Consider the following 27,725-nt stretch of genomic DNA (forward strand, 5'->3'; position numbering starts at 1 on the left):
CTCGCATTGATCAGTACTTCTTACGAAGTCAGTCAAGTCAGTCGAATGAAATCCAGCGACAGGAAGCAAACCACAGCTCGCAGGATATCAGCACCCCTGTCATTGACGAAAGGAGGGCTTGCACAGTTAGTGATGAACATATTCATACTTGTGAACCCGGTCAGGCTAACCAGCATAAGAGAGAAAAGAACCTCAACGGGCATAGGCCTGGAGTTAGATGGCCAAGAGCTTGTGAGAAAACTGCATGGGACACGATAAACACAGATCTATGCTTTGCATTGGAAAGATTAACTGGTACAGTTGAAAAGAAGCTGGATAAATTTGGGGACATCATTTACGCATATGGAAGTGAGAGGTTTGGTGTGGAAAAAAGGAAGGAAAAAGTACAAACTACTCCTGGAATGTCTAGACGGCAGCAGAAAATTTAAGGGTTAGTTAGAGAAAGGAGACAGCTGAGGAAGCAATGGAAAAGAGCAGAACAAAGTCAGAAGGAGGGACTCAATCTCTTACAAAGGGCCATAAAAGATAAGCTGGCAACATTACGCAGAGCTGAGCACCTACGGAAATGCTACAAAAAGAAGGAACGTGCGAGGGATAATTTCTTTAACCCTCTGGGGTCCAAGGTGTTTTTGGGGTCCTTGAGATGTTTTGACATACTCTGACATTTGTGCTTTTTTCAGTTGCTTATAAACATATTACTGGCAAAGGTGTAATTACACTCTATTTAGCACACACAGGGCTACCATAATGTGTTATCAACATGTATGTACATTTTTGTATTTTTGAGAGAATATTGTTTATGCGTGGTTATTGAAAAAACTAAAACTTAAAGTTTCTGAAATAAGGCCACAAAACACATACTAAATATCTGTCCACAAGACTTTTGACTAATGGGTGTTGTGGCCTAGAGTTTTTTCTTCAAAATGATCTGAAAATCATCCTGCCTTATCATTCACATTAAACAATAGATTGGTTTAAATTTAAAAATGACACTTTTTGTTTGGAAAGGCAATATGCGCAGGGGTGTGACCTGCTGTGATTCACACCTGAGAAGACAATGGGCCCGCATAATGAGCGCATAATGGGGCTGCATACTAATGACCCTTTCATTCAGGTGTGTCACTGAGCCACAAGAATGCAATGCAATGACAATATATATATATATATATATATATATATGCCTATATAATACAAAATTGGTTCACAGTTCCAATTATTTATTTATTTTTCAAATTGTGCTTGCAAATTGTATAATATCAAATGTAAAAATTTATAGTAATTGTGCAGTTAATTATCATACTGTTTTTACAGAAAGTTTGGGAATGTATCCCAAATGTGTCACTAATAAAACACAATACAAATAATTTAAAGAGGAGGCTTATATTGAGCTTTTAAGATTTACCTAAGATTTATTTATATGTAGCCTACATATATTTTTGCTATTTTAATAAAAAGGTTACAATTACAACAACAATTAAAATGTAACTATATTTCAAATGTAATCTTTCTTTGTATTATATACTAAAGTATACATTTTATCATACATATTTCACAGTTGCGGATTAATTAGTTTGAATATAGCTTACAATCGAACAAATACTATAATAACATCTTAGCAAACAAGCTTATTTGATGTGGCAGTATTTTACAGTAAAAACGACATCTTGTCTTTCATATGTAACATATCGTTTTTATGATTAGGACATATAAATGTTAATTTGCAGTTTAATACGTTGCTTATACAAAAATATTTTATTTCAACATATTTCAGTCGATTTTTACTCATCTCAGTATTGGAATATAGTTAGGTAAAAGCTGTTCATTCATTCACACACAAAAACGCGATTCAAACAGTCTTTTTGTTTACAGACACTATTCCATATCGCGATTAGCACAAAGCACTTGAAAATAAAGAATGTACCTATTTCCTCGGCTGGATCCGTTGCTCCTCCAAATGAAACTACCTGTAGCCTACTTCTGAGGTAATTTTTTCCAGGATTATTATTAAGATAGTACTATTATTCCTCACAGCGTCGTAAATCTGAGTCTCTTTCGGTGGTTATCCAGCTGATGTGGGCGTGGATCGCCTCAGAGCATTTGTGTTTGAATAGAGCGCGCGCTCCGTGGGCGTGGTCAAATTAACTTTAATGAGCTGAGACGAGAACGACTATCATCTCTCTCTTTTCGTACAGATTACATAAAATGAGAAAAACATTTTTTTATATAAATTACTTCATTTAAAAGAAGACAATTCAGGCTTCATGCCTGTGTGCCTGTGTACCTGTTTGACTGAGTATTTGCAGAGTTACAGTTGATTTTTCGGACGCGTTTCAGAATGGACTTCACTGACAGAGAGAACGCAGAACGCGCATCATGTTTATTTTTCTTTATTAGGCGAAAAGCACAACACTTTGTTTTTATTATGAGGTTCCACAAAAAAAATACAAACTTAACAGGATCGAATGATGTACAACACTTATATGTAAGATCAAAATTAACAGAGTAATTTGAGTCTCTTTTGCACTGATAAGGAAAAAAGTGAGCTGGTATCGCCGGCGAGACCGCCGACCCCAGAGAGTTAAAGACCCATTCAAATTCGTAAAGAAGTTATTCACCAGTGAGAAGAATGGCACTTTAAAAACATCTAGGATTGAGCTAGAGAGATATTTGGAGGACACGCATACAGATGCAAAAAGGCATGAGCCTATGTCAATTCCATCAGACATACCACCTATCAACCCACCAGAATACCAAATGGAGGTCTGTGCACCTAAGTGGAAAGAGGTAAAGCAGGCTGTGAGAAAGGCAAGGGCTTCATCATCTCCAGGGCCTAATGGAGTTCCGTACAGAGTGTACAAGAGTGCTTCAGGAGTTCTGCGAATTCTGTGGAAATTGATAAAAGTGGCATGGGAAAAACAGGTTGTACCTAGAGCATGGCGCAGAGCAGGTGGAGTCTTTATACCTAAAGAAAAAGATGCTACAAGCATCAGTCAGTTTCGTCCTATTTCACTATTAAACGTTGAGGGTAAGATTTTCTTCAGCATTATTGCCCAGAGATTGTCCACCTACCTGTTAAAGAATGGCTTCATTGACACCTCAGTTCAAAAAGCGGGCATTCCAGGGTTCTCAGGATGCTTAGAACACATCAATGTTATCTGGCAACGAATTCAGTCAGCTAAAAAGGAGAGGAAGGAGCTCCATGTGACATTCCTGGATTTGGCTAATGCATATGGTTCAGTGCCACATGAGCTTCTTTGGGCAGCATTTGATTTTTTCAGAGTACCAATGTCAATAACAAATTTAGTGAAAGCCTATTTTGGAGATTTGCAATTCAGTTTCTCAACTCCAAAATTCAGCACTGCATGGCAATGCCTAGAGGTTGGAATAATGGCAGGATGCACCATTTCTCCACTGGCTTTTACCATGGCGATGGAAGTAATCATGAGGGCATCAAGATGGGTAGTAGGAGGAGAGCGCTTGGCTTCTGGGATGCGACTACCACCAATCAGAGCATACATGGATGACATGACAACCATGACTACAACAGTAGCCTGCACTAATCGGCTATTAGGGAAGTTAACAGATAATATTGAATGGGCACGAATGAAATTTAAGCCCTCTAAATCAAGGAGCATCTCGATAGTTAAAGGAAAGGTAGTAGATAAAACATTCTTCATTAATGGTGAGGCAATACCAACAGTTTCTGAGAAGCCAGTGAAGAGTCTTGGGAGATGGTACGATGGGGATCTAAAGGACACAGTTCGGGTGGGAGAAGTTAGACGACAAGCAGTGGAAGGGTTGAAGAGCATAAACAGCTGTGCTCTACCTGGTAAACTAAAACTCTGGTGCTTTCAGTTTGGTCTACTGCCGAGGTTGCTGTGACCACTGACCGTGTACGACGTTTCTTTGACAACAGTGGATAAGCTGGAATCGTTGATAAGTTCATACATCAGGAAATGGTTGGGAGTTCCACGCTGCCTCAGCAGAGTAGGACTTTATAGTAAAGGAATATGGCAGATGCCAGTCTCTGCTTTAACCGAGGAGTTCAAGTGTGCCAAGGTCAGACTGGAAATGACCTTAGTAGAGTCACGCGACAAATGTGTAAGGGAGGCAGCCCCTGTGTTAAAAACTGGTAGAAAGTGGTCAGCAAAGAAATCTGTAGTAGAGGCAAAGGCTGCCCTTCAAATTAGGGATATCGTGGGACAGGTACAGCATGGAAGAGGGGGTTTTGGGCTCAGTTTAGCTCCTCCTAAACGGCACAAGGCAGGCCCAGCTCAAAGGAGGAAGCTGGTAGTCAACGAGGTGCGACAGCAGGAGGAGAGGATGAGGTGTATAAAGGCCATTTCCCAGGCCAAGCAGGGAGAGTGGATGAGATGGGAGAGTGTGGAACAACGTAAGATGGGCTGGCAAGACCTTTGGTCAATGGAAGAGAGTAGGATCAGTTTCCTTATTAGGTCAACATATGATGTTCTCCCATCACCGCAGAACCTAAACCTCTGGGTAGGAGAGGATCCCTCTTGTCCTTTGTGTTCATCACCTGCCACATTAAGGCACATTTTGACAGGATGTAAGGTGGCTCTTAGCCAAGGTCGGTTTACTTGGCGCCATGACCAAGTACTGCGATGTTTGGCTTTAGCATTAGAAGGCAAGCGTAACATGACCAATAAGTTGCCACCTGTTCTAGCAAAACATTACACGCAGAAGACTATATTCCTCCGCCCAGGCGAGCAACCACCAAGAAAAGGTGTTAACACCAATTCTCGCCCAGGACAACTGGAAGCTGCTAGGGACTGGAAGATGCTGGCTGATCTTGACCAACGGCTTATTTTTCCACCTGAGATTGCCACCACTAACCTACGACCAGATATTGTTTTGTGGTCTGGATCAGCACGCATTGTTCAACTGATAGAGTTAACAGTGCCCTGGGAGGATGCGGTAGATGAGGCATATGAGAGGAAGAAACTGCGGTATGCTCATCTGGCCACTGAAGCAGAACAGCGAGGATGGAGAGTCCAGGTTTATCCAGTGGAAGGTTGTCGAGGTTTTGTGGCACACTCTACAACCTGGTTCCTCAAGACATCGGATTCAGCGGCCAAGAGTTGCATCGCACAGTAAAGAACTTATCTGAAGCAGCAGAAAGGAGCAGCAACTGGCTGTGGTTGAGACGGAAAGATTCTAGCTGGCTGTGTACAGGCCGCCACGCTACGGTTTCGTAGAATTCTTGAAAACTTGAAGAGTCTATTGGTTTGTTTGTATACGTTCCTGTGGATATTGCGTGAATGACGGGTGGTTGGGCAGATATTGTGTTTTGCGGTAGGTGGTATGCCATACGGAACCGTTGTCCACTGAAACTGCATATTAACGCACCAGTGGGGCTCGACAGCCTTAGTCAAACGGGTTGGCGCGTATGGTCGGGTTGCGGAGAGATTGTGAGATTGTGGTTAGGTCTCAGCAGCAGGAGGGATGTAGAGGTCAGTTAGCTGGGCTGAGTTGAGTGGGGGACGGAGGGGGGTGACTCTGGGACGCCAGAGTCACTGTCGAGCCCTCTTGAGGTGTCGTGGGCTAGTCGACGAAACACTGAGGACGGAAGGTGCCCACTTGAAGACCCTAGAGATGTCCCCTACTCGGTTCAATCCAGACGGTTGTCGTGCTGGTCCTGTAGTTGCAGCCGTCGCGTGCGCTGACGCGCCAAGTACACTGCTGCCATTAACGCCGGACAGAAGGGGAGTCACACCACCTTATGGAAAGAAGCGTAAATGGATGGAGAAGCATAGTTTACTGTAAAGCTACGTCTTAGTTTTGCTTATCTTGGCGAAAGCCGAGTACAAATCAGCATGAAGTTTTAACATCTACTCTCGTGTAATGGAAATCTTTTATTTCGTAATGTTATGACTTTATTCTCAAAACTTTACTTTATTCTTGAAAAATGCTATTTTCTTCTCTCTGCTTTTTTTACCTGCCACTGAAATTGTGCCATTGTAATATGCATTTAGTTCCCCATCAAATATCCATAAATTACAATGCATAAATTACATAAAATTAACATGAGTTTGACATTCCTACCTGAATGTAGAACGTTCTTGAGGTAGTAACCAGTTCAAAAAGATTGTCCCTCATCATCAAGTCACTAAAAACATGAATCAATATCAGACACAACATAATTACTGTATACTGTATTACAACCGTTGAAACATTACAGTAGTACAGATGCATGATGAGAAAGCTGTTATTGTTTATTAATGTTTGCTTGTGCACTATTATGAAGGATCTGCCCAAGTCCCAAACTGTGGAACTTTTAGACATTGTGAAATTTGTCACATGGTAACATTAAGATAAACTTGGATGCCTGGAGATAAATAAAAAATATAACACATTCCATTTATTCAATGTGTGATTTCATCCGGAAGATGCCATTTTAAAAATTCTCATCTACAAGTTATTGCTAATGTCACGAATGTTTCCCAAAAAAAGTAATTCTTCAGATTATTGCATATTTATGATGTAGAATCTAAGTGAATCTGCTCTTTTGAGATGTTCAGCAGATGTTTCCACTCAAATAAGATGGTTTTAAAATAGAGTGCAATGCTATCCAGATAATTTTGCAGACGCATTAAACATGTATGTTCCGTATTGTGATGTGCATCCGAGTGTAATGAATTATCAAAAAATAAAAAAATGTAGGTTGTGCTTGGTTCTGTGCATGTGGGTGTTCAATTGTGATCGGATTGACGAAAATGCATCTTGATACTAGGTGTAAACTGGGCCTAGGTAAGCCATCGAGACACTAATTGAGCATTGCGTGACATTTGTTAAAACAGTTCGTCAACCTCTGGCTAAACCAATGGCGTGAGTATGGGGAGGGACTTCCTGTTTGTTGAGCAAATGAAAGACGGGGTATAGCAGAAGCATATTTGGCAACAATTTTACAAAAATCAAAACAAAACAAAAGCACAAATGAAGCAGTACTGACCTTTGTTTACACTCCTGCACCTTATTTACTTCTTTCAGAGGAACAACTCGTAATGGTTCTCGGTCCTAAAAACAGAGTTTCATTCAGCTAATTAATATTGTCTTTAGTTCATGTGAACGACTGTACAAGCACTGAGCAAACATTCCAGCTGCGCTGAGTGTGTGCAGAGAGGAAGTACAGGCCCGAGCAGGATGAAATCACACAGCGAGCGCAGGCCTGTGATTATCAGCCCTGAAATAGACTTTATTGACATCTAGTGTATGATTTAGCCTTTGACCAAGCCTCATTCCTGCCTACAATATGCCTGCACTCCTCACACACACACACCCACACTTGAATATGTGGTTTACGGGGACTCTCCATAGGCGTAATGGTTTTTATACAGTACAAACTGTATCTTCTCTCCGCCAACACTAACCCCTAAACCTACCCATCACAGAAAACGTTCTGCATTTTTTTAGTAAAAAACAAAACAAAAAAAAACAACAACACTGTTTAGTATTTGGTTTACGAGGACACAGGAAGTGTCCTCATAAACCATGTTTACGTTGTAAAACCATGTCATTATACACATTTGTGCACTCATAAACCACACACACACACACACACACACACACACACACACACACACACACACACACACACACACACACACACACACACACACACACACACACACACACACACACACACACACACACACACACACACACACACACACACACACTGAATCAGTAGCTTCCTGTAACAAGCTCTTGTCACCCAAGATGTCACAGTTAATGTTGTCACCCAAGATGTCACAGTTAATGTTGTTTTAAAATTATAGTATTTCATCACCACATATCGCAGTCCATTAGCCTTTATTTATGACGGAAATCTGAAATCTGGTCACGGTTTGGTTCAGTTTGATTTGATTTGATTTAATTTAATTAATTCTGTATGATTTCTGACTGTTTTACATTTGAACATAGGTCAATAATTGTATTTTGGATAAAATATGAAACCTTTTAACATTTCTTGCTGACACAACGTATCAGGTAGTACAGATATTGCTATACTATTTATAGAGTGTTAGATATATTTGTACAGTATCACTGCTTTACATTATTTACACATGGACTGATGTGTGATCATATGTATGTGTATTTGAAGTATTTTACAATAAATTTGAACATGGCTCGAATCTCAACATCACAATTTAGGGTCAGAGAACTAAGTACACAAAAAAATATTTATTTAAATCATATTTTCAAAATGCATTTATTCAAATTACTTAGAATCAGCACAAATATGTTCATTGTGAAAAAAAATTAAATATATTCAATTAAAAAGTATGGACATGGTTAAAATATGGCTAGCTGTGGAACAAGCTAAAATGTATGAGTCGAAACAAATTGGATTTACATATGATGATATACATATATAACCCTGTTTATTATGTATTTAAAACACATTCAGTTTATTAGAACTATAACAGAAATCGCACCTGTTTTATTTATGTATGACTGACAAATATATCACACAAAGCTTATTAGTTTGTTTATGTTAAAATGTGGAAATTTTGTCAGCATAAATAAAAAATGTAGGCATATATATATAGTTTTTACTGTCAGAGGCAGAAGATCAGTCTCTGCTATTCTTAACTTCATGGGAATAAAAATAATTAGGCTACTATAAATCTGTGGGAAATAATGTTTGTCAAAAACTTTCAACAGGAAGTTGTGTGTTTGAACAGTGGAACGACTCTCCAGTGGCGTCATGCCCATTCAAAGTGAGGGGGCACGTGCCCCCTCAGATTTTTCCTCCCTGATAATTTTTTATTACTTCAGTCTTGTTATAATCAGATTCAGCGCGTTGTTCATCTTCAATCCGCAGCGGTGCCGAGCAGAGCGCACGTCAGAAACAGAGGACAGTGTGTGTGTGTGTGTGTGTGTGTGTGTGTGTGTGCGTGCGTGTTCATCTGAGCCTCATTGGTCTGTCACTGCTCGTCAATGTCAGAATATTTGAGATGACCAATCAAATCAAAGTAGGCGGGCTTTATGTTCACAGAAGCTGAGCGCGAATTTTAGCAGTGAGGCTCGACGCTTCAGTGTACAGTCAAGTGCGAGATGTAAGTAGCTAAACTAAACATTTCATATTTGACAGTTTTTTTAGTTCATAAATGTTAAACGAATGACAAAAATAATCAGGCACACGAATATACTTTTGTCTAATTTCGCCATTTTGAACTGAAAATAGGCCTATGTAACGTGACTCGTAATGTAGGCTAATAATTAGTTTACTGTGATTGTGAGGGGAAAAGACGTTTTCATTGTTAGGCACAAGATTAATAAAGAATGTGTACATATTGAGAATTAATATAGTACAATTTGTAGCCTTAAGTAAATTAAAAAAGCTCAGCTTTAGGAGGGGAAGGCAAGATCAGGAGACTGAGAGAAAAAGAAAGAGTGATGGATAAGAAGTGAGAGCAGGTATTGACAAATAATCTGCCCACTGACATGTTTTTAAAGCTATTTCTTATCCTTTTTTTGGCCTTCAAACGTCTTGAAATGCACATATCAGAGAAATAAAGAAATTTGAACCCCCTACCCACCTCAAATTTAGGACCTCTGTGATTATAAAGCCCTGTCTACGGCCCTGTATTAGGCATAAGATCAATAATGAATGTGTACTGTGAATGAATTTAATAAACTTAGTTAGGCTACCTAGCTTTCCTAGTAGCTTTCAGTAAATAAATTCGTCTGAGAAAATGATTCATAAATCAACCTATCAGTTGACCCTATGTTTACTTTCTTCACTGACAGACAAAAATGAAAAGCCTATCAGTCAAAGCTCAACTTTAGGAGTTTTTTTGGCCTTCAAAACATCTTATAATGCACATATAAGATACACATATACTTTAACTTAGTCCTCAGATAGAGGAGGGTTGCTGCTAGCTCCGTTAAGGTATTTCTGTCCCTCCCAAACTGCATTGAAATAGTATGTTTCGCAGCCAGAATTAAAAAATTTGCAGGGGGAGAAACCCCCTGACCCCTAACATGATCCATATCACCCGTCAGAAAACAATTGCAACGTCTCAGATTGTGCCCCCCCAGAATTTTGGCTTGCATGACGCCCCTGCGACTCTCCATTGTTCTGCCCCCTCAGTCAAAACAATTTATAACCGTTTACCAGGATTTTAAACCCCTACAGCCGAAAAGTGAGCCAATGATGGCTCCTTCATCAGGCAAGAAGACATGGAAGTTGCTTTTTTGTAAGAGGAAACGTATGCCATATGCCAAACAACTGTCCACCCATCCGTACTCCCCAACACTTTACCCGTAGGGCAAGTAATTCACAATGTTTAAAGCAAGGCTTCAAAACCCAGGGTTGAAATTGGCATTAACCTTTCAAAATTACAATAGTAATTGCTTTAAGTAACTAAAGTACTGTTCTAATGCAGTATTCAGTTCTTTCTTTTTCAGACCACAAAAGGAGAATTAAAAAAAAAAAAACGTCCTAAACGCGCTCGTCCACATAATGGCAGTGAATAGTGACCAGCATCAAGCTTTTAAAAAAAGAGATGCACAGGTATCACAGATTTATCCAATGCAATGTGTCATATATTACAAGTGTTCTGGGGGTGTATGATAGGGTTTGGTGAAAAACGAACTGAAAATGTATGTATTATTTAATGAAAATCCTGACCTTGCCCGCCGGTCTGTGCTCGACTCGACTATGTTGCGTTTTTACAAATCTTGATTTCTCACAACTTGTGTGCTTTTTCTGGGCGAGTCCGAGTAAACTACTTTACTAATAGAGTGTCATGAACGCGTGCTGTGCATAGAAGACCAACGGCCAAGGCCTGGTGTCTGGTTCTACACCTCATTTGCAGCAGGTCATAACAGCAAAAAGGTGTTCTACTAAGTACTAAAGATGCTTGCCATGAAGGGGTTGAATAATTTTGAGACTGCAGAAGTCATTAAAAGTTGCATTTTCAGTTCAATTAGGGGAAACCACTTGAAACATTTGTTGTGTTTGAGCTATTTCAATTACGTTTGTTTGATTTGCTTATTGCAAACAGCTGAAATTCTGTAAATTTGGCCAATAAACCTGATTTGCAATGGGGGTTGAATAATTTCGATTGCAACTGTATATAAAATGCGTCCAAATATTTTTAAATAAAACTAACTTATTTTTGTTTCTAAATATAATTACAAGTTGATCAAAATTCTGATGAAATTTAAAGGGAATTGCGCTTCCTGTGTATTCCCAAAGCAATCGCCACTGATGCAGACATGTTTAGACACACACTGCTAACACACAGCAAGAGGAATTCATAACACTGTGAGCAAGTTCAAACAACCACCCAAGCACGTGCGCACACACACACACAAGACACATGCTTTCACTCCCACATGAGTCACTGGTCTAATTCTGGGGGCACATATGTAAATATGCGTCATTGCTGAAATGAGATTGGACACAGGATCAGATGGCATGAACAATACACAGGCCGGACTTTCACTTATCAGATGGGAGCTTACAGACGGGCTCATGGACGCACAGGTGCAAAACACAATGAAAACAAAGAGTCCAACAGGTCAATGGGTTCTAGCAGCATTCAAAGACGCAGGACTCTGAAGACATGGAGGAGGAGGTAGAAAGAGAGGGAGAGACTGACCATTTCTGATTTAAAGTAGCTGAGTGCATTGTCATCCAGCATGAAGTATCTCCTCTTCCAGTTTTTCATCTACAGAGAGACAAAAAGACACCTCAGTTTGCAGAACTTAAAGGCATGTAGGCAGTATGATTATGCATTTGACATGACAGATGTTAATTTTGGACACTGCAGCAAGGCTGTTAAAACCAGTCGTTTTAATAAGAATCCACACAATCAGGAGTTTTTTGCGTGGGGGCGAAAACATTCCCCACATAGATTTTGTTTATGTTTGAGTAGGTCATGTGCCAGAAAGCTGCTTGGTCTAAAAGTGACTTTGGTGTGAACTGTGCAATACATTGTTATGCCATTGACAATACAACCTGGTTCTTTTTTTCCCTGTGACAATTCACCTAAATTTAGCCAATGGGAACGCACCTTTAACCCTATAAAGCCTAAGGTGTAGTATTGAATACACATTTTGACAGGCTTTAAATTATAAACATGATTAAAACTTTGCATAAAAACCTGTTGTACACAATCTGCACATGATAAGAACATGTCTTTTTTGCTGTGAAATGTTTACTGATTTTTATGAAGTTAATGTAAGAATAACTTTTATATTGTTATTATTATTTCAAAGATAAACACTGCTGGTTTACTTGATTTACATACATTAAAATGTCTATCTAAATTGATATATCAGATACATTGATACATCAGGCTTTTGAGAAATGTTTATTTCTCAATCATCATTGTATTGCATTGCATTGTATATTTTGCCCCCCACAATAAAAGCTACTATTTTACTAAAACATACTATTTGGAAGATATAGAGTGAAAGCTGATATTGATATATGTATGTTGTGCAAGTAGTCTATACTGTTTTAAAGATCTCACAGATTTACATTACAAACTATACAAATTTCATGATACTTTTTGGCCATATAAATATCAGCAGCCGCACCACACTGCATATTTGTGCTCAGTTTGGGCCTCTGAATAAATTTGAGGTGTTTTTTTTCTTTCCCTCTTTGAGTATGATCTCTATATTATCCTATGCCATATGCGCATAAAAGCCTGATGTATCAAACATGTTACTCATCAAAAAACACAAACTTTTTTTGTATTAATTTTTAATTTGATCTAAGTTTTCAATAAACTATTCAGTATGTCAGGCTTTACAGATTTAACAGCACATTATCATTTCATGTATTCTGCACTTCTTACTTACCACAGCTCCCTGCTTGACACAAAATCCGGCTTTTATGACCGACTGGTCCTGGTTACTCCGGCTCAGGTAATACGGCAGCGGACCTTGAGGTTTCCTCAGCCCGCTCCTGTCTGCACCGTTCTGATCTTCACCCTTTTCCTGAAAACAAATGCAATGGAACAACATTTAACACATCCATTTTTTTTTTCAAATGGGTTACATTAGTATTTAAACCAGTGTTCTTTTTTGTCTTTATTTTAGTTTTTAGTAATTGTATGTGCTTTTGTCAATTTATTAGTTTTTTTATTGCTTTTTAGGTTTAATTTATTTTAGGTTTTAGTTTTAGCTTTTATTTATTTCCAGTTAATAATTTTAGTGCTTCAACTTTCAGTTTATTGACAAGGAAGTTTAGTTTAGTTTAAGTTTTTCAACTAATATTTTGATTTTATTTCAATTAACATAAATGTTTTAATAGTTTTAGTTTTACCCTGGTATGAACTATGTGATATATGTCATGGGGTTATCGGCTGCTGTGTGACCTGTGTGGTGGTGATGATGGGCACTCCTGCGATGATCTCGGTCTTGTAGGACACTTGTTTCGTGGTGCCTGACGTGTCCACACACGCTTCTGCTGTATTATGAGCCACCTGCTCGCCTGACTTCGGCACCTCGAGAAGAAACGAGGAAACAAACTTGTGTGAGAAACGACATTCTATATACAGTATGAGTATTTAAGAGTATTTTTAATTCCCAAAGCATAGACAAGGACAATCAATTTCCAGGTCAAACCATTCCATTTGGAGTCCATGTATAATTTACACTCACCTAAAGGATTATTAGGAACACCTGTTCAATTTCTCATTAATGCAATTATCTAATCAACCAATCACATGGCAGTTGCTTCAATGCATTTAGGGGTGTGGTCCTAGTCAAGACAATCTCCTGAACTCCAAACTGAATGTCAGAATGGGAAAGAAAGGTGATTTAAGCAATTTTGAGCGTGGCATGGTTGTTGGTGCCAGACGGGGCGGTCTGAGTATTTCACAATCTGCTCAGTTACTGGGATTTTCACGCACAACCATTTCTAGGGTTTACAAAGAATGGTGTGAAAAGGGAAAAACATCCAGTATGCGGCAGTCCTTTGGGCGAAAATGCCTTGTTGATGCTAGAGGTCAGAGGAGAATGGGCTGACTGATTCAAGCTGATAGAAGAGCAACTTTGACTGAAATAACCACTCGTTACAACCGAGGTATGCAGCAAAGCATTTGTGAAGCCACAACACGCACAACCTTGAGGCGGATGGGCTACAACAGCAGAAGACCCCACCGGGTACAACTCATCTCCACTACAAATAGGAAAAAGAGGCTACAATTTGCAAGAGCTCACCAAAATTGGACAGTTGAAGACTGGAAAAATGTTGCCTGGTCTGATGAGTCTCGATTTCTGTTGAGACATTCAGATGGTAGAGTCAGAATTTGGCGTAAACAGAATGAGAACATGGATCCATCATGCCTTGTTACCACTGTGCAGGCTGCTGGTGGTGGTGTAATGGTGTGGGGGATGTTTTCTTGGCACACTTTAGGCCCCTTAGTGCCAATTTTGCATCGTTTAAATGCCACGGCCTACCTGAGCATTGTTTCTGACCATGTCCATCCCTTTATGGCCACCATGTACCCATCCTCTGATGGCTACTTCCAGCAGGATAATGCACCATGTCACAAAGCTCGAATCATTTCAAATTGGTTTCTTGAACATGACAATGAGTTCACTGTACTAAAATGGCCCCCACAGTCACCAGATCTCAACCCAATAGAGCATCTTTGGGATGTGGTGGAACGGGAGCTTCGTGCCCTGGATGTGCATCCCACAAATCTCCATCAACTGCAAGATGCTATCCTATCAATATGGGCCAACATTTCTAAAGAATGCTTTCAGCACCTTGTTGAATCAATGCCACGTAAAATTAAGGCAGTTCTGAAGGCGAAAGGGGGTCAAACACAGTATTAGTATGGTGTTCCTAATAATCCTTTAGGTGAGTGTATATCCTGGATGCTGTCCAAAATGTGCACAAAAATACTGGATCCTGAGCTGACATCACATATTATGGGAAAATCAAAGAGAAAAACATGACAAACCCAACCCCTTTTTTAATATATATATATATATATATATATATATATATATATATATATATATATATATATATAATTATATATAAAGTACAGCAGAAGCATATATATCATGCTTCAGCTGTATTTTATTCATGTCTTATGACCAACTGTTCCATCCTTCAAGCTTCTTTGTAAATTACATTTGTTTGTATTACAATTACAGATTCACAAAACAATCTATACTGCCATGTGTCGCTCAAACTGTTTAAATTTAACTGAAATCACCAGGGAGCTTGTGAAAATAAACTTCAGTCGCATGTTTCTAATGATGACATTTTTCAGTAGAATCTACAGAGCAGTAGGTGCTACACACAGCAAGTAAAAATAGAAGATTTGAAGAACCTTTTTTGAGGGGGGGGGGGTCCTATTATTCAGAAAGGACACATTAATTTGAGCAAAAGTGACAGTAAAGACATTTATAATGTTACAAAAATTCTATTTAAAAAAAGATGCTGTTCTTTTGACATTTCTATTCAAAATAATCCTGACATGTATCATGGTTTCCACAAAAAAAATATTAAGTAGCACAACTGTTTTCAACATTGATAATAATAAGTTTCTTGAGCACCAAATAAGTATATTAGATTTCTGAGGGATCATTTGACACTGAGTTTTCAGCAGCCATTGCCAAAGTATTCAGTTTTGCTCATTGGAATGAAAATACTGAAATTTAGATTTTTTTCCCTCTCAGAATAAATGAATAATTTGTCCTGGTCCAGCAGATCCAGTGATAAACCGCCTGCTAGTACAGATCGACTGAAACTAAAGCAGCATCTGTGGGGATGGCAGTTCATCCTTCACTGCCTTCAGACTAAAAACACTACACTGATCAATAAACCATCACTACTTTGAATATTCTGATTATGCATGCATCATAAGTATCCTAATTAGATGATTACGCCAATATTGACTTTTCAGAAATCTGGATGCCTGGCAATACACCAAAATGAATCAAATCTTTTGTAAAAGCAGGAAAATAACATGAATGTCTCTTTTTTAGAATAAAGGTTAACGTTATCAGTAGCTACGTTTACATGGACATTTTTTGTTTGAAGTCATTCCGATTGATGAATCTGAACGTAGTGTTTACATGAACTCTAAATAAAGTGATCCCAGACGTAATCTTTATCTATTTCGGGAAGCTTTGCGCCGTGCTGCTTATATTTATTAAGCGGTATAAATGCCCCTTCCCACGGCCAAAACAAGACATCTGTGGATGAAAGTCTGAAGCAAAGGACTGCTGGGACGACATTTCACAGACATGAATGAGAATTTTAGAATGACACTATATTTAGTTATTTAACAACAACAGCTTGTTCTGACCGTCGTCATGTCACATGTGCAGAACTTTCATGTTTTGGTTTTCAATCCAATCATGTCCTATCGAATGGATTAGAAAAGGTATAAACCACCCCTTACAATCCGAATTAATTCAATTCACAGAAACAACTTGACTCCAGGCAGCGAAAGGTGGATTTGCAGTTAGCATTTTGTGTCAATATGCTGAATTTAGGGGTAAAATCATACCCTATATATTGTATTGACTCATCAATGAAACTCATCAATGAAATATTTACCATCGTATATTCTGCATAATCGGACGTTTTTAAATAAACACTGACAAAAAACTATGCAAGTTAAGGCTGGACGAAATGATGATAAATATAACATTGAAATAAGTGATCACATGGATTCAGACCTACCTATATTGTATTTATATAAAGTAGTCTGTGTTCACAGACAAATTTGCTTTATGTATTTCCCCGGCATCGAAATCCGGCACAAATAAATGTCAGGAAACACGATTGTCACGAATGTCAAAATCCATGGATCACTGGATCTTGTACTCCAGTATAATTGCTAAAAATGTGATTAGTAACCTAATTCAAATATCAATATTAACATCATCTGACTACATTTAGTTACTTTTAAGAGACAGTAGTTGACTAGATGTTTTCTAGTTAGTTTCTACAGTGATGGATCATACTATGGTGGTTAAGCAGTGAGTTACGTCATTGTATGGGAAACGCACCCCAGGTTAGTAAGATGAATCTGATCCAAGGTCAGGGACTCACTGTGATTTTGGTGGCGTTGTTGAGTGCGCTGACCCACTCCACTAAATCCTGCTTGTCATTCGCCTGCAAGTAAAACTTCCTCATTCCAGCGTTGATGACTGTGGGAAGACACGCAGATTTATATTTAAACAATCCGGAGGTGTTGATATAATTACATTATTGTGTCATAATGGAGCTTCCCCTTTTTAGTGTGCAGTTCTAGGCCTGAATAATTGGTGCTGTCACACTAGCACTTTTAGAGTGCTTTTTTGTTTGACTGCAAAATTTGGTTCATTTCGGATGATGTGAATGCTGTTTAACAAACTTGCACACCAGGGTTACTAGTTTTACTAACTAAAACTAAACCAATAAAACTATTTTGTTACTTGAAATGAAATAAAATAAACTTACACTTAAATTGAGTTTTGTTTTATTTTAGTTCATTTTTAGTGCTGGGCAACGAATAAAATACAATACATTGAAAAACAATGGGAACCAGCACAATGGAATGGCTGTGAATGACTCCTAATATTAAACACTTCACACTAGGACACTCAATATGTTACTAAGTTTAGTATCTGTATTATGCTGCTCACACATATGATGTCTCAAACCCTCTTGACAGTGGCCTCTAGTCTAACTCCACCGGGTAAAGTCCCAAAACCTCAAGTGTGTGATTGTCTCTTGGCTCTGATCTCAGAAACAATAGCTGGGGTCAGGGGTCATGGTCTAACATGCCCTTTGGTCACCCTTCCTTCTGCGCACTGCATCCTCTGAGAAACATGGACAGAGAATCGCTTGCTTACCGAAGCAGAACTCCGCCTTTGGACGCAATTTGGTGGCATCGCTAACCTTTAATGAAGAAATAAGAGCAGATTGATAACACTGTACACACATGCACACACACACACATTTAAGGGTGCACTAAATCATTCTCCACTATAAAAACATTATGCCCCAAAATAAGAAATCTGTTTGTACGTGTACATCAGGGTCGGAAATTCAGTTTTTCATTAAGGTGAAATATTTGCCTGGAATTTATTTATTTATTAATTTGACCTTTTTATGGGCAATTTTTATAAAAACCTTAGTACATGTATCTGTGTTGTGTTAAGTATTGTCAAATACTTCAATTTAACCAATAAAATTTGATCAACATGACAATTCATCTTTACAATAATGATTATTAGTATTGAATAATAGAATAGATAAAAACATTTTTGGGTGTGGGAAAATGGCACATCATACAGATAGGAGCTGTTTATGACAGTTTATTGCTTTTTACGAATTACAAAATCAAGACTTCACATTGCTTATCTTAGTAGTATGGTTAGGCGGTATGACAATATACAGGTCCTTCTCAAAAAATTAGCATTTTGTGATAAAGTTCATTATTTTCCATAATGTAATGATAAAAATTAAACTTTCATATATTTTAGATTCATTGCACACCAACTGAAATATTTCAGGTCTTTTATTGTTTTAATACTGATGATTTTGGCATACAGCTCATGAAAACCCAAAATTCCTGTCTCAAAAAATTAGCATATCATGAAAAGGGTCTCTAAACGAGCTATTAACCTAATCATCTGAATCAACTAATTAACTCTAAACACCTGCAAAAGATTCCCGAGGCTTTTAAAAACTCCCAGCCTGTTTCATTACTCAAAACCGCAATCATGGGTAAGACTGCCGACCTGACTGCTGTTCAGAAGGCCATCATTGACACCCTCAAGCAAGAGGGTAAGACAGAAAGAAATTTCTGAACAAATAGGCTGTTCCCAGAGTGCTGTATCAAGGCACCTCAGTGGGAAGTCTGTGGGAAGGAAAAAGTGTGGCAAAAAACGCTGCACAACGAGAAGAGGTGACCGGACCCTGAGGAAGATTGTGGAGAAGGACCGATTCCAGAGCTTGGGGGACCTGCGGAAGCAGTGGACTGAGTCTGGAGTAGAAACATCCAGAGCCACCGTGCACAGGCGTGTGCAGGAAATGGGCTACAGGTGCCGCATTCCCCAGGTCAAGCCACTTTTGAACCAGGAAAAGCGGCAGAAGCGCCTGACCTGGGCTACAGAGAAGCAGCACTGGACTGTTGCTCAGTTTTGCATGTCATTCGGAAATCAAGGTGCCAGAGTCTGGAGGAAGACTGGGGAGAAGGAAATGCCAAAATGTCTGAAGTCCAGTGTCAAGTACCCACAGTCAGTGATGGTCTGGGGTGCCATGTCAGCTGCTGGTGTTGGTGCACTGTGTTTTATCAAGGGCAAGGTCAATGCAGCTAGCTATCAGGAGATTTTGGAGCACTTCATGCTTCCATCTGCTGAAAAGCTTTATGGAGATGAAGATTTCATTTTTCAGCACGACCTGGCACCTGCTCACAGTGCCAAAACCACTGGTAAATGGTTTACTGACCATGGTATTACTGTGCTCAATTGTCCTGCCAACTCTCCTGACCTGAACCCCATAGAGAATCTGTGGGATATTGTGAAGAGAAAGTTGAGAGACGCAAGACCCAACACTCTGGGTGAGCTTAAGGCCGCTATCGAAGCATCCTGGGCCTCCATAACACCTCAGCAGTGCCACAGGCTGATTGCCTCCATGCCACGCCGCATTGAAGCAGTCATTTCTGTAAAAGGATTCCCGACCAAGTATTGACTATTGAGTGCATAACCGAACATAATTATTTGAAGGTTGACTTTTTTTTTGTATTAAAAACACTTCTTTTATTGGTCGGATGAAATATGCTAATTTTTTGAGACAGGAATTTTGGGTTTTCATGAGCTGTATGCCAAAATCATCAGTATTAAAACAATAAAAGACCTGAAATATTTCAGTTGGTGTGCAATGAATCTAAAAAATATGAAAGTTTAAGTTTTATCATTACATTATGGAAGATAATGAACTTTATCACAATATGCTAATTTTTTTAGAAGGACCTGTATATCGTTACCACGGTATAAAATGTCTATCGTTAGAGAGTTTCATATATGGTGTATATCGCGGTATGTAGCCTAAATATATAGCACTATTGACACTTTAGACGATGAAATGTATGAATGAGAATATAAAGAGTGGATGTGCTTGATGTTAAAAAGAGTTATAATCGCAATATATCCTGAAAAGAAACTGTGCTCATGCTCACTGGCACACTGCAAAAGTTTTTTATCTTGGTAATGCAGACTGTATGAAGAGTTGTGAAAATGTAGCTTAAGTATTGACCGATGCTTGTTAGCAATTTAACAAACTGTAACATACATTCAGATGAAGACTCCTATAACGGTCTAGAAAAAGATGTTTTATTATACATAAGAGTGAAACTCTTCACGGCAGTCGTTTATAGATCGGATTACATGGCCAGCCATTATGACTCATTTTATCTCTGTAACCCCAGGAGAAAATGGTGAATCTGAACACGTAGAAAAGTCACGGCACACCTTTTCTGCAAAATTTAAAGTATCATTTATGTCCTGTGAATATAATGTAGTCAGCATTGGTCAGAAATGACAAACCTTGGATATATATGTTAGTTTTAGGGAGCCGACGTTGGATGTTCCTTCTGGAAGATTCTGTAGAGAGAGAGAGGGTTGAAGTCATTAAAACCGAAATTCTGTTCTGTTCTGAAATTCTGACTATAAAATGATACACACTGACTTGATGTAAGAAGTTTGTTTTGAGCAGTATCTAAAAACAAACGTGGACCGAATACATTCACGGCGAGTGTACGCTTTTCTCCAAAGTTGTAGAATTGCACAGGGGGCTATGAAAGTTTTAGCACACATCTACAGATGCAGTGAGGTAAATTATTCAAAGTCAGACGTGGCATCAATAAAAGATGCTGGCTGGGGCTACTGACTGAGTCTTAGATAAAGTGATTGGTACAGAACCTGCAGCAGCCAGGAGAAAAAAAGAGAATCCATTAAAAGAAACAAAGAAAGAATATCAAGAATAAAAATAAGACAGGTCCTGACATGGACTCTTTCTTAGAGAACTCAATCAGAGTTATCTTTTACTCTAAGCTAAATGACATTAAGGCAGTGAAAACATCGTAGTTAATATCAAGTTTTCACTCTGATCCTATTAAACAAGAGTAAAAATGTCTGCAGAATGATGCTACCAAATCTGATTTCAGCATCTTGAAAATCTCGAGTAACACTTTACAAATGACTTCCCGTTAATGTTAGTAAATGCATTAACATGAATAATACATTTGTTACAGCATTTAATAATCAGTGTTAACATTAGTTAATACATACAGCTGTTCATTGGTTCATGTTAGCAGGTCCATTAAATAACATTAACGATACAACTTTTGATTTTAATAGTGTATTAATAATTAATAGCATATTCAATTAATAAATGCTTCAGAAGTATTTTGATTGTCAGCTCATGTTAACTAATTAAGTTTACTAATGGAACCTTATTGTAAAGTGTTACCAAATCATGAAATCTATGCAGTGTTTTAGAGTGTCTTTCGGTACATATCGGTCTTCAAATTTCAGAGGTTAAGAGACATTTCAGAGAAAATGTATATCCATCCTTAAACCCCACAAGAAAAAAGTTTTGCAATATGTGCGAAAACTAACTGCTCAGGGAATGCACAGTTTTTGTACAACAAAATGTTCTCTAGAATGAGAAATTATGGGAAGATCATAGTTCTTAATTTTTCACGTCACAAAGTTTTCATGTTTTTACAATAGTGAATCACAAACTCTTGGCTATTACTATCTGTGTAGGTTCATGCCATGTAACTTACTGAAGACAGTCAGGAACAATTTAGTCTGCAACTCTGGAATCTGACAAAGACACCCTCATAAAGGTCGCCCACACAGATGCAAATACATGCATATACACACACTGCAACGGTGCTCGACCTTAATGGTTTAAGTGGTTTGAACCGGAGGCAAAGACAAGACAAGACAGATCAATGTAAACACTTCATGAGATTATAAAGTCCACCAGAGGCCACAACGCACATATCCTTCACCTACAAGCTCATGGGAAGTGAAACTTCTACACAGCCACAGCAACGTTTCAGTGTAAAAACAGTCAATATCTGTACTAACGGTTCACAAACTGCTCACAAAACTAAAAATACCAAGGTGTGTAGGAGAGGAAATGTTAGTATCACACAAATGTTCTGCATAACAAGATTCTAACTATGATAGCTGAAAAAGGTCAACTGAGGCTTAGACGACACATCGTCTTATTGCAGAACGATTGTGTACAGTATGTCTATCCAGGGGTGTAATTTGCAGGGGGAAAGGGGTTAGGTAATGGTTATGGTTAATGGAAGCATATAGAATTAGGCTATTGTATAGTACATTGCGAGTTTAAAGATGTTATACGTGCTAAGTTCCTATCCGAACTGAACGGAACAATTTGTGCAATATGACTGAAGCTAGGGCTGGGAGGATAAATCGATATGCATCGCGATTCTCTCTCCAATAGATTCTGAGCTTCGTTTTCAACAGCAGATGGCACTGTAGGCTAGTTTTTAACCACACGCTCAAATGCTCACGAAGAAGAGCGCATGTGCATTCGGCTGTGCGTGAGTTAAATCCACGTAAGTGGTTAAATGCACTTGCATAATGGTTTTGTGATGCGAAATTAATGTGTAAACAGCCCACTGCAAATAGCCTTGCAATTTACTTCAACCTTTTCAAACTTTATGAAAGTCATTTTATGGAAGTTTCAAGCAGTGTGTGTAAGGAATTGGAAACGAGCAGAGTACGGCTGTTTCTAAAGCACACAGCGTTTCTGCTGTTAAAAACTAAGCTCAGAATGGATTGGAGAGAGAATTGCGATGCATACTGAAAATCTCAAAATCGATCCAGAAGCCCTGGATTTTAATTGTGCATTCATGGTGCGCAGATTTGAGTGAGCTGTTGTGACGCAGATGATAAAATGCGCGACCCATTTGAATTCTATTTACAATTTTTAAATGTTATAGAGAAAGTCAAACATGATATAAAACATCCACATAAACTAAAAAGACTGATGAAAAGAGGAGAACACATCATCTTGCACTAACATGAATTAGAAAGTGGTCATGAGTACTACGGTACTCATGACCATCCATACTAGAATTGATCACATTTTATTGTATTTATAAACAAGTAATTGTTAACTAGGCTATTAATTTGTTGCAAGTATGTTTTCAACCAAATTTGCATGCACGATAAGATACCACAAAAGCTACAATATGTAATTTTTTTCGCCGCCAGGGGTCGCTAACCTCTTACTTACAAAGGTGTAGGTTGATGACGCATAAGCGGAATTATGGAACTTGTCACCATGCCGATTGATCTAATAATGTTTATGGATGAGTGAATATATTGATGTTTTTATGACTGTGGTATGAAGCAGGACACGATTGCTAATGAGAGACAGATATCAGCGCCACACGCGAGTCCCGCGGATATAAAGGAATGAGGACATTTCGTTCTACCGAACTACACGCAAGTGCTGGATTACTACTCATACAGGTCAGTTTATTTGACGAATTAAACTTGTGAGGTAACGCAGCGCTGTTTCACTTGCTCTAAAATATCACACTAAACTGCATTTGAGTGTGTTGAAAGTTATTATGTTATTCTATGTGTTAGTTTGTTGGCTGTATGAGACTAGCAGTAAGCTAGATCAAGATTAAAATAACATTTACTGATCATATTCTAACATTTCATCATGTTGAGCAATATAATATTGATTAGTTTTACAGTGTTTCCGCTACATTCATTCTGCCGTGGCGGGCCGCCACACCTAAAATCATCCCGCCACGGCTGCAGCTTCTCGGTCCGATATTGTATGTGTTATTGTTAAGCCCCACTAAAGGCATACAAAACATTGTAAAGCACCATAAAGTTTTCGCACTATATTCCAAGACTTCTAAAGTCATTCAATAGCATAATGTGAGGTAAAAATGTATATTTAAGTCGTTAAGTTAAAGTTAATGGAAACTCATCTCTCCTCAGTCATTCTCCATTCAGCATTCAAACAGCACGTCACGTTCGGGTACGACAGTAACACGACGACACTCTCTTTAAGATCAATGTTCCCATTATTATACTTTATTTGTAGATAAAGATCTATAGTTTGCATAAAATTACCTTATCTTGCTAGAGTTTATAGCGCTTTCTAAATCATATTCCTTTCTCCCGGGTGTCTGTTACTACAGCACTAGAGTAGAGAGCACTATGAATTGTTCTTCATGCGCACTGTAAGTTAACTGAAATTTAAAACTGTTAAAAGAAAAGGCTCAATAAACTGTTGCATAGATATAATACATTAAGCATAGATAGATATAATCTCTTCGCTTTGAACTTTTCAATGCGAAGCGCTGCACGCTGTGACTTCGCGTTGCTTCAAGTGCATCATTCTGCGCACGGGATGCGCATAATCGCTTTGCCGCTCTTATTGGCGCCTTTCATGTTATAATGCTTAGGGGAAGTTTAAACACCTGGAATAAGGGGGCGTGGCCAGTGGGAATATCACTCATGGGCCACGCCCCCTCCCCTAGCGAAATGGGCCTGCCACCACGGCTGGAAAAAATCCAAAAGGAAACACTGGTTTTATGTACATTTGCTCACCTGTCTAATAAAGTACATGCAAGAGCTGCGTCTCTGTCAAGTCGAAGTTTGTCACGGACGTGGAGCTCTAGGCATCTCGAAAACGCCACGCTGATATTGATCCTCGTTTTAGTTCTCCTTTTGTCCCAAAGTCTGCTTGCCATGGTCCATAATGTTTGAAGGAAACAACAACAGCGTGAGCGTGCCGCTAGACGTAACGGAGTTGTCCACATCTGTCGCCATGGTTACTATGGCAGTACGAGCAGAAACCAGGGATAACGCGGATATTACGTCATTGACAGGCGACATGACCAGGGACGAGCCATTATTTAAAATCGGAATTTCTCTGAAATTAAACATCTTTGGGAACTTTTGGGATATTGTAAGTACACAACTGCAGGAAATATATCACACCGTGCATCTCATTGCATAATCTCATTGCATTTTCTGCCAACACCATTCTTCACAGATTTCACATTTTTGGTTCATTTTGGATTGGACAAGATGAATGTAATAACTTGTGGTTCAGTAAGTGCATCTGATTAATTAAGTAGCAGCTGTTAAATAATTTAATAACAGTAATCAGTGTTTTTGATCAACTAAAAATCACATCAATTCTGACAACACTGAATTTGTTGTCCACATTGGCAAAAGAATGTGCAAATCATTCCGTTCCAATATTTAAAAAAAAAAAAATAATCCCAACGTTATCTGTAACAAAAATATTATGTGAAATTTAACTGGGCCAACGACTAGCCCATGAGGAACACCACACCATACTGTCATATCCCTCAGGTGCTCTTCGTTTCGGAGTCACACTTGTTATCTTTCCGGTCAGAAGTGACCGGACACCTAAAAATGAAACTTTCTCCATCCCAGTAAAACCAATGCAATTTATTTTTGTTCAATAATATTTTTTCTTTTTAATTTTGTATTTTGAGACAATTTGATGTTACTTATTAATATTTATGCAATATTAATGGTCCATTTTTGCCATTGAAAACAATACAATTTTTTTTTTCCTAATTTATAAAAATATTTCTTCAATTATTGCAGTATTTCAGATTAATATAGAGACCTGGGCTTTTAAATCCAATTTTTGAAGTCAGATTAGCACCATCTGTTGAGAGAAAATAAAATAAAACATGTCGTTTCATAGTGTAACGTAAGTTATGACCATAACTATGGATCTATGAGACCGAATGATGACCGTCACCACGGTCTTACCTTGAATGACGCCATTCTTCCGCCTATCCTCGAGACCTAAAATCAACAATGTCAGGTGACTGATCTTAGGGGTTGGCTATATAACATCCAGCTGAACCAACCACTTCCTCTTGCCTGGAACGCCCAGTTCGTCCCGAGTGACAAGGGATGGTGACGGTCATCGTTCGGTCTCATAGATCCATAGTTATGGTCATAACTTACGATCTATTTCGACCTCACTCAGACCGTCACCACGGTCTTACCTTGGATGACTTATACCACCAGGGTCACGAGGGATTCATTTAGTTACAGATAAAACAGCAGACCAGGGATAGGTAGATTTTGGTTGACATAAGCTTGTGAAATTGTATCCACAACCCAATGAGACAATCTTTGCTTAGACACAGGTTTGCCTGCACACCTCTTGTCAAAGCATATGAATAGTTGCATGTGTGACTGCCGTAATTGATGAGTACGCTCAATGTATGTGTGCAATGCTCTAATAGGACATAGAGAAGAATTATCTAACCCAGCACCCGAACAAAGGGGATCTGGACGGAAAGCATCAAGCTCAATCACTTGATTTATTGTACTAGGTTTAAGGACCTTGGGTAGAAATGACAGGTTTGGCCAAAGAAAAACCCCCGTTTTTTTCTGCCTTCCATCTCAAGCATTCTTCACTGACTGATAAAGAGTGTAATTCACCAACTCTCTTGGCTGAACATATCGCCAGTAGGAAGACTGTCTTCCATGTCAAGAACTTGAGATCGGCTTGCTCCAGAGGTTCAAAAGGTGCTTTGGTCAGTGAGTGTAAGACAATAGTCAAGTCAAGTCAAGTCATCTTCATTTATATAGCGCTTTTAACAATGGATTGTTTCAAAGCAGCTTTACAGAGATAAACATATAATTTAAGGTAACAGATTGTTTTGGCGTTATAGCGGTTCTTGAATAATGTTACTTCCAGCTAAAGTTAACTTTGATTCACCTCCGTCGAAATTATCAGACTTTAAACGTTATGTGTTCTATAGTTTAACTATAATTCTATAGTTATGTGCTTTTTAAAATATGTGCGCAGGTTTGTAATTCATACAACCCAGGCTAAATAAACTACTTTTCTTGCCAATAAATTTTGATACAGAATTCTGTTTTATTTTATCACTTCGGGGTACGCGAGCCGGAATTCACAACGCTTTATCTGTAGAGTGGGAAAGGGATCCTCCATAGGGAGAGGATAGTGGATACTTCAGCACTTCAGACAATAGAAAGGTCCCAAGCAGGTGCTCTCATACTTCTCCTTGGATGTAAACGGTGTGCACCCTTAAGAAATTGAGACACCAAAGGGTGTTTGCCAATATTTGCACCATCCACTGACACATGAAAGTGGGAGATGGCTGCAATGTAGACCTTTATGGCATTAACTGACTTCCCCGAATCCATCAATGATTGAAGAAAACGAAGAACCAAACTGGTGTCACACTTGGCTGGATCTAGTTGTTGGTCTTGACACCACGTTGAGAATATCCGCCACTTGCTAGAATAGTTACTCCACGTAGATGGTGCCTTAGAACTATTTATTGTCCTCAATACAGCTTCGTCTAAGTCTTTAGAGAGGGGCTGAGCAAGGGCCATACCCACAGTTGTAGTATCTCTGGTTTTGGGTGCCAGATTTGGCCCTCCGCTTGGGAGAGAAGATCGGCTCTCTTTGGTAACTGCCAAGGTTGACCTTGGACCAAACGTACAAGGTTCGGAAACCAATAATTTTTGGCCACCTGGGGGCCACAAGTAAAACCTTGTGATGACCCAACGCTACCCTGTTGAGCACCAGGTGAATCAGAGGTAGGGGAGGAAAAGCGTACAACAATTCCTCCGGCCATTCTTGAGATAGTGCATCTATCCCCAAGGGACCTCCCTGG

At 38.8% G+C, this 27,725-nt stretch overlaps 1 protein-coding gene across 6 annotated transcripts in view; it reads right to left on the reverse strand.

The window, feature by feature from the left end:
• plekha1b (pleckstrin homology domain containing, family A (phosphoinositide binding specific) member 1b) overlaps positions 1 to 27,725 on the reverse strand; it is a 58,173-nt gene that overhangs the window by 10,813 nt on the left and 19,635 nt on the right. For all 6 annotated transcript variants that reach the window (XR_008803853.1, XM_056234500.1, XM_056234499.1 and 3 more), the window contains exons 3-10: positions 20,551 to 20,607; positions 17,854 to 17,899; positions 17,069 to 17,166; positions 13,362 to 13,490; positions 12,844 to 12,981; positions 11,634 to 11,702; positions 6,971 to 7,035; positions 6,064 to 6,127 (exon numbers count right to left, since the gene is read on the reverse strand). Coding sequence is in view for 5 of the 6 variants with exons in the window: in XM_056234500.1 (XP_056090475.1) it covers positions 6,064 to 6,127; positions 6,971 to 7,035; positions 11,634 to 11,702; positions 12,844 to 12,981; positions 13,362 to 13,490; positions 17,069 to 17,166; positions 17,854 to 17,899; positions 20,551 to 20,607 (666 nt within the window). In the remaining variant the exon portion in view is untranslated. The remainder of the gene's footprint in view (positions 1 to 6,063; positions 6,128 to 6,970; positions 7,036 to 11,633; positions 11,703 to 12,843; positions 12,982 to 13,361; positions 13,491 to 17,068; positions 17,167 to 17,853; positions 17,900 to 20,550; positions 20,608 to 27,725) is intronic.

The sequence above is a fragment of the Rhinichthys klamathensis genome, unplaced genomic scaffold (genome assembly GCF_029890125.1).
Source record: "Rhinichthys klamathensis goyatoka isolate OS25496 unplaced genomic scaffold, OSU_Roscu_1.1 h1tg000396l_1, whole genome shotgun sequence".
Lineage (NCBI taxonomy): Eukaryota > Metazoa > Chordata > Actinopteri > Cypriniformes > Leuciscidae > Rhinichthys > Rhinichthys klamathensis.